This window comes from Pundamilia nyererei, unplaced genomic scaffold (assembly GCF_000239375.1).
Source record: "Pundamilia nyererei isolate P.nyererei 1_Seehausen unplaced genomic scaffold, PunNye1.0 scaffold00225, whole genome shotgun sequence".
Taxonomy (NCBI): domain Eukaryota; kingdom Metazoa; phylum Chordata; class Actinopteri; order Cichliformes; family Cichlidae; genus Pundamilia; species Pundamilia nyererei.
Window position 1 is genome coordinate 240,325 of NW_005187626.1, and position 8,036 is coordinate 248,360.

The window sequence follows — 8,036 nt, forward strand, 5'->3', positions numbered from 1 at the left end:
TAACAGATTTTTAAAATTTGAACGTTTTAGTTTTGTGGCGTTTTAGGTAAAACCTAACAGCTGATCATGAACATATTTAAATACAGTGAAGACGTTTGTGACAGGATCAAACTCAGACTATGAAAATATGTTGGACAGATGCTTTAAATGTAATATAAAAATATCAACAGTGATTCTCATAATTTATTATTTACTCTATTAAAATGTTTTACAATTGCTTAATTATTGTTTTTAAAACTTTTAATTAAACAAGAGAATATTTAACATTTTAAAGACTCACTTCTACAAATCAGAAGATAATTAAGTATTTACATTTTACACACATGTGTAAAATGTAAATACTTAATTATCTTCTGATTTTATGTTTTTACACATATATGTAAAAAAATAAATAAGTATACATATATATTTTTTTTTCCATTGTTAAGACAAACTGATGTAATAAATCTAAAGAAATCAAAGAGTCAGCTGCAGGGTCATTAATACAAATGCAGCTGAGAAACATGAACTCAAACATCTCGTTTTTACTCTGAAAACGAAGTTTTTCACTAGCAAAGCTGTGACAACACGTTTGATAGGAAATCATTTTTATTATGAGAACACTCAAAATATCAGGAAAATGCTGGGACACACACACACACACACACACACACACACACACGCTGCTTCAGGCACGAGTTTATTTAAACACAAACAAACGCTGCAGCACGGCAGAGACGATGGATCATTAGTGGGTCAGCGTCAGTGTGTGTGTGAACTTGCTGAATGAGCTCCTGTGTGGTTAAACCGTGAACACGTCCTTACCCGTAAATGGCGTCTTTGTCCCTCTTGACGGCGTCCCCGGCTGTGGCGGCCATGTTACCGCCGCTGCTGTGGGTGGACTGGGCGTACTGGTGTGGAGGGTAGGTGGCGGCGGCCAGGTGAACGGCATGCAGGGAACGTGCAGCTGCAGCGGCGTGACGGTGGTGGTGGGGAGGGTCTCCATACACCCCCCCCACCACGTCCAGCCCGTAGTGGGTGAGCTCTTCATACTGAAACACAGATAAGAGAGGTGTGACCTTTGACCTCCTCCTCCGTCCAGTCAGACAGAAAAATCAGAAAAGCTGAAAAACAGCAACTGCAGGTGTTCCTGTTTTTTTGTCCCCCCTGCTGCGATCCAGACGTTTTCCCAGATGTTGGAGACGCTTCAGCCCCAAAACTCAAAGTTTGAGTCACGTCAGATTTCACTCAACAGGTGTTCCTATTATTCTGTCCACCCACGTTTAAGTGCATCAAAACTGCAGCAACTCACAGGCTGTGGCCAAAATATTATGAACACAAACACTCAGCTGAAAAAAGGTTTGAAAGTTTCTGAATCACAAAAAACTTCGCATCACGAAAAAATTACAAATCATAAAAATAATCCTGAGCGAAAGATTCAATTTATAAAGTTTCACCAAAGTTTGTCAGCAAGAATCTGTTTATGATTCAGCGTAAATTTAATAAAAGACACAAAAGTTACACTTTTCTCGAATTAAAGGACCATAATTATTATTGTTGTTACATTGTTATATTAGTATTACTAACATCATATTATTATATTATTATTGTTGTTGTTATTTTTTAATGTCGTTGTTAAAAATAGAAGAATATTAAAATAAACGAATAAAAACGTTTTTTAGTAAATAATTTCCGTTTTCGTTCTTTTTAATTTTCGGAGTTTGAGAAAAAGACAAAACGAAACGAAATTCTCGTTCGTTCAAAAAAAAAATAATAATAAAAGGAAAGAATTAATTTGTTTTTATTTAGAATAATCACGGATATCAGATTTATCTCCTTGAAGCAGAAGCTCAATGAAAACATCCGGATTTACCGCTTTTATTAATCCGCTGGTTCTTATTTTCGCCGCACTTCTCATTCTGCGCTTGAAAAACTAAATTAAATTAAAATGAGATTTTAAATCTTTAAAAACAAAATAAAACAAAACTTTTAATGTGTAAAAATAAAACGGCGTTCACGTCATGAAACAAAAACGGTATTTTTATTTCCTCGTGACCTTTTCCACGGTCACGTTTCTCGCGGTGAAACTTTTTCAGTTTCTGAAACTTTTTCTTTGTTTTTCGGCGACTTTGATGAAAAGCGTCCCGCGGGGTTTTCTTGAAAGCAGCGCGTGCCTCCGCGCTCCGTTTATACCCACCCGTTGCGCCATCGGCCCCGGCTCTCCTCGCGGGCTCCCGCTGCCTCCCGCGGGGCCAAACTCGCATCCAAGTCCCGGTACCGGATCCCGAATCCCGTCCGCGAGCCTAACAGCGCAAGCCCGAGCAGGAGCGGGGTCCCTCCGCGGACACACGCGGTCCTGCTCCGCGCCTCCGGCTCCAGCAGACCGAGCGGCGGATCGGTGAGCGGCCGGTCCGATCCGGTGACTCCAAAGCGGCGCTGAGGTGACGCCGAGCCGCCCGCGGAGCTCCGAGCCTTCAAATCCCCATCGCAGCTCCGCGAGGAGGCCGAGCAGGGGGAGGAGGGAGGGCCGCCCCCCCCCCCCACTTAAAGGAGCAGATTTCCTGCGCGTGCCCGCGGCTGTCAAACAGACACGGGGACGCGCGTCACCGGAGCAGTTCTGAAGTGAAAGTTTTCCCCAAACACATCGTGCACCTTCCTTCCCCTTACACATGCGCGACTCTACTGACGTCAGCCTTTGCGCGCGGGGCCTGCTGCCTGTGTGACGTTCTGACGTCATTGAAACGTTTTAAGTTTAAAACTAAAGAAAACCCAGTTGTCCTGTTTACACGGCGGAAACCTGCAGTCAGCTGACTCTGAAGAGTGACGTGATGATGACGAAACGTCCAGGTGAACGCATTCAAACTTTTGGATTTATTTACCTGGATGATTGAGCATGCGTCAAAACAAAGCAACCCTAAGCTTCATCTGCTGGTCCACTGCGCCCTCTGCTGTTCGCCGTCCGTCCTCACAGCTTCGTTTATTTCCGACCACCCTACCAAACACTCACGTTCTCCTCAGTCGGGTTTAAAACGGATGTTTATTCAGAATACAAATAAAAATAAAAATAATACATTCATCGGTGAACTATAAGGGCGACCGTGGCTCAGGGGGTTGGGAAGCGTATCTGTAACCGGAAGGTCGCCGGTTCGATCCCCGGGCTCTCTGTCCTGGTCGTTGTGTCCTTGGGCAAGACACTTTACCCTACTTGCCTACTGGTGTTGGCCAGAGGGGCCGATGGCGCGATATGGCAGCCTCGCTTCTGTCAGTCTGTCCCAGGGCAGCTGTGGCTACACCTGTAGCTGCCTCCACCAGTGAATGAATAGTGGCATTGTAAAGCGCCTTGGGTGCCTTGAAAAGCGCTATATAAATGCAATCCATTATTAATTTACAATGATCGAGCTGCTTTTATTAAATGAATTTATATTTTTAGAGCTATTAAAAACAGAAATGTGCTGCAAAGATCACACAGCTGCCTGTTAGCCCAGAAATATGTTCCTGGAACTGTGAAAACTGTGGATTCATCCAGCCAAATCTCTGAGTACCCAAACTGGAGCTCCCCGGACGCTCTGTTAGCAATGTAACCTCACAGCAGCCATGTTATTGGTCACATGGTGTCTTTAACCCTTGTATGGTGTTCGGGTCTGTGAGACCCGTGTTCAGTTTTTGTCAAAAGAAAAATTAAACAATTAATTATTTTTTCACGTGTAAATGTGTTGTGTCTTTCCACTCCACTCCACAAAAACGAGAAGCACATTAATTCATAAATGTGATCTAACAAAGGTAAAGGGAAAAAATTAACCATGTTTGCTGTTCATATGTCTTGTAATGGGGATGAAGTAAACATCTGTTGAGTAATTTAACATAAAATTGTTTGATAGTGTTAATTTGGAAAGCCAAAACTCTAGCGGGTCCACCAGACCCATGAACACTGGCTGAGTAACAAAAATACGAACACCACACAAGGGTTAAAAATGCTCCAACACTACAAACACGGTCCAGCTCAGGTGAAGCCAGCAGACAGCCGCCTGTGTCACCATTCACCTGTGAGTCAAAGAAGCCACGCCCCTAATAATAGAAACGGGTGAGTTGTAAAAACATCCTTAGGTGTTATGAAGGTAGAAATGTTTTACAGAGACGAAACAGTTTGAGTATCAGGATGTAAACATGTTTGTTTTAACATGGAGTCTATGAGGACCGACTCACTGCTGCCTCTGCTGGACGTCAGAGGAACTGCAGGTTTGGCGCTTCAGCGCTTGCTTCATTAATCAGCTCCAGATTAAACCTCATTAACACACACAACGCTGCAGTTGCACAGTTCGGCCACCTGGTGGCACTGGAGCACAGACTTCTATTAATGTGCCCACAGGCTGGAAGCAGACTGGGGCTCTTATTTTGAAGAGTAACTCAGCTTTTAAAATGAAATATCTGCATTTAAAACAAGGAAAGAACTGAAACAGACCGTTAAACACATAAAACATCTAAACGATTATTATTATTATTATTATACGGTGACGCCACGTGACTCTGCAGTCCTTCGGGTCTGACGTCACCCCTCCCCCGCCCCCTCCCGCTCCTCTCCGTCTGACTCTGAATCCAACATGGAGAAATGAGGAGATGGGGCTCGTCCGGGGCCATCCGCACCGACACCAGCGCTCCATTTTCGGTCACCGCATTCCAGCCCGCTCCGGTGGGGGAGGAGGTGACGGAGGAGGCAAAAAAGGCGGAGGTGGAGGAGGTGAAGGAGACTGGATGAGCTCCACTGATTGAGGACTGGGAGGAGGAGGTGTTGGGGGGGAACACTCACCGGGATTAACGCCGAGGAGGCGCGGAGGGAGCGGGGGAGGACCGGGCGCTGCTCCTGCTGAGGAAACATGAGCACCGCGCGCGCCGCCGCGGTGGGAGCTCCTTATGACCGGAGGTGAAATGGGAAACATGAGCGAGGACACGCGCCCGGACGAGTGAGTACCCACGAGAACAAACGGGCTCATCTTCGTCCTCCTCCTCAGAGGGAGCTGAACGTGAACCTCCTGCAGGAGCTCAGCAGCTCCTCCATCATCACATGAGTCATCCTCAGAGGCTGCACGTGCTCAGCCTCATCTGGGCAGGCGCAGGGTGGCTCAGTGTGACTCCGAGGCCCGCTGATTTCACACGCGCGCGCGCACACACACACACACAGGATCACTGTGAGCCACCCACAGTGTGCCCAACATCAGGGTGGTGTTTGTGTGTGTGGTGGGGGGCTCATATTTGATAAAACCGTCACGAGCTAATGGTTTGTGCTCACAGGTGCAGCACAACTCTGCTGCTCCAATTGGTCTGACTTTTGACCTTTTGGAGGGCGGAGCCAAATGTGATTGGTCCCTTTTACAGCCCTGTGATTCATTTACTGCCTTAACGCAAGTTTTGTGCTGATCCGTACAGGCCGAGCGGCTGTGCTGCCAGGTGGGGGCGGTGTCCACCTCGGTGTCCCGTCATCCAATGAGCTGCAGAGTCTGCAGGTCTGAGCTTGGCGTGCTGTTTTTCATGGTTTTCGTGCTTCTCTACCTCCTTTCCCCGCCACTTGTAGCCAATCAGCATTCGCATTGCGCACAGCCCAGCTACACGCTGTTGGGGTTTTTGGAGGACTGTAAACTGTCTGTTGGCCGACACCACCGCAGTGCCATGAAGCAAGCATTACAGCGTGGCAGCAAGATAAGCGCTGCTTCGCTGTAATGCAGTAAACTCACCCTGTAATCAGTCTGTGGCCCCGCTGTCGGGCATTGGCGTCTCCTGCAGCTGGTAGACCCAGAGTGACCCTCCACAACTGATCCTGGACTGCAGTCCAGCAGGAACGAGAAGCTAGCTGGGACTGAGTTCTGCTACAGCAGTGTCCTGCTGTCTGTCCAGCCGGTGAGGAAGGAGCTGGAGCAAGCTGGGTAACAATCAGATTTTCAAAATAAGAGAGCCACTCATTTTCCTCTGAGACAAAAGAACAGCATAACGCTCACGGCTTTGACCAATCAGGTGCCACATCCACCCACCTGATGGAGAACAGTCAGACCCTGAATATGAAACAGAAGGCTGAAGGATGTCCGGCGCTCGTATTCTGACTGTGTCTGTGCTCATTACGCCTCCTCGATCATTCACAAGCTCCTAAATCCTTCATCTTGGTAGTCGTCCAACCACATAGCAGCTTTCAGTTTGATGCTAGCTGATGGAGCTGACTGGAAGGTGAAGAGTCAGTGAACGAGTTTCTGCTGGAACAAACAGGCTCTGTCTCTTTTGGTGTTTAGAGCGAGTAGTAACTTCCTGTAATCCCTCCAGAACCATCTGCAGTGTTTCATAGTACAAACAAACCACTGCTGTTTGAACCCGACTGAGACAAACCCAGCTTGGCTCTTTGGTTTGAATCGTGCTGAGGATGTTCGGGAGGTTTATCAGGGAAGCCAACTGGGAGCCGACACTGGGGTGGACCTGAGCTTGCTGGAAAGCAAGTCAGATGGACATAAACAAAAACATATAAAAGTAAAGCATCTTTCACCGCAGACAGCGCGGTCACAAAGCTCCTCGCCTGTCAAGTAATACGTGTAATTATTACTTTTACTGCAGTCTGCTGTTGTTGCTGAAAGCTGCTCTTATTTCACCTGATCAGGTAGTAGCCGAGCTTGGTATGGAGACACAGCTAGCCACAGCAAGTGATCAAGCGTCAGTGATTTAGCCTCGCACGGCGAGGGTTGAGTCTCCTCCTGCTAACATCATCATGTGACGTAGACGAGATGGAGTTTGAAAAAGTTGTTAATAACTTGGTAACATTAGAAAGGAAAGCTGTGATGATGATGATGATGATGATGAAGAGAGGACGGCAGCTCTGACCATGTCCATAAAACAGGAAGTTGGGCAGGTGCAGGCAGAGCACTTTCAGATTAAAACCCCTGTTGACAGTTAACCACGTCACACTCAGTCAGGCGTGTTATTGTTACTTCAGTGAAGATGTCGGCCTGCGGTTCTGTTAACAGTCCGAGTGGCCCAGAGGACGAGGCTGGTAGTAGGTCTGGAAGTGTGGCTGGTGGGCGGGGTCACCTGTGATGGCCGTGGTTTACCTGAGACAGGTGAAGAGTGCAGACAGGCAGCAAAGTGGTGTGAAATAAAAATACTCGTGTGTTACTAATGATGACCTTTGACCTTTCTCCAGCCTTTGCTCTGAAATGTTGGCATGGGCCGTGTCTCCTTGGAGACCTACTCTGAGGTCATGACCACACAGCCTTCTTCTGACAGGACGTTTCCTGATTGCACCCTGATGTTCGATGATCAGCGACGTTCTCAGGGACGGCAGTCGGCTCGTTCGGGTCTCATCTGGGCTACTTTGGGCTCAGTCAGTGGAAACGTGTTTGACGGCAAACAGAAGACACGAAGGTCTGTACCTTCCTGGTTCTGGGTGGTGTAGATGCCAGCTTGATGTGCAGATGTGGGTCGCTATCAGTCGAGGCTATCAGGAAAGCTTGATGTATTGATCCTCCGATAGAGTGCTGTCCTCTTGTCTGTGATAGTGTCATGCTCAAACCTTCAGTCCTGCTGTTTAGCTCTGAGATTCTTCCCCGTTTCACCAAAGTGAGGGACTGTTTTTTTTATCAACTGATGCTCCAAACCAGCCAACAGCGAGCTGACGCCTTCAGTCAGCTGTGACCTGACAGTCTGAGCCAAAGACTTTGGCACCTCGTCGCGCTGCTCAGCGTTTGAATTTGTAAGTTTGTTCACTTACAAAGTAAGAAACAGACTCGTTTTTATGGACTTTCATTTTAATGGAGAGAGAAAGAAGACCATCAAACAAACATCCAGAAAAACATCATCAATTGATTTGCGTGTTCTTTGGCTCCTAGTTGTGTTTCTGTTTCACCGATACGACAGATCGGTGGTCTTGGTGACGGTGGTCCCCGCTGTCTTCATTAACAAGCTCCTCCCACCACCTTGCTCATGATCATCCTCACCCCATCTTGCACGGTGGTTGATGTTAGCAGTGACAGCAGCTGCAGGTTAACGTCCTGTGCAGAATGAGGTTGTGCATCCCTGGCGCCGTCCCT

The 8,036-nt window shown here is 47.2% G+C and overlaps 2 protein-coding genes across 9 annotated transcripts in view; one reads left to right on the forward strand and one right to left on the reverse strand.

Annotated features, from left to right (window-relative positions):
• Positions 1-5,831, reverse strand: part of meis1a (Meis homeobox 1 a) — a 29,456-nt gene extending 23,625 nt beyond the window's left edge. For 4 of the 7 annotated variants that reach the window (XM_005748578.2, XM_005748580.2, XM_013914803.1 and 1 more), the window contains exons 1-2: positions 4,784-4,864; positions 805-1,031 (exon numbers count right to left, since the gene is read on the reverse strand). In XM_005748578.2, the coding sequence (XP_005748635.1) occupies positions 805-1,031; positions 4,784-4,852 (296 nt within the window). In that variant the 5' untranslated portion in view covers positions 4,853-4,864. Of the gene's footprint in view, positions 1-804; positions 1,032-2,176; positions 2,648-4,783; positions 4,865-5,705 lie in introns of those variants that run through there. The other 3 variants (XM_013914805.1, XM_013914804.1, XM_005748579.1) reach the window with 3 other exon arrangements.
• spred2a (sprouty related EVH1 domain containing 2a) overlaps positions 4,882-8,036 on the forward strand; it is a 9,728-nt gene continuing 6,573 nt past the window's right edge. For both annotated transcript variants that reach the window (XM_005748575.2, XM_005748576.2), the window contains exon 1: positions 4,882-4,937. In XM_005748575.2, the coding sequence (XP_005748632.1) occupies positions 4,888-4,937 (50 nt within the window). In that variant the 5' untranslated portion in view covers positions 4,882-4,887. The remainder of the gene's footprint in view (positions 4,938-8,036) is intronic.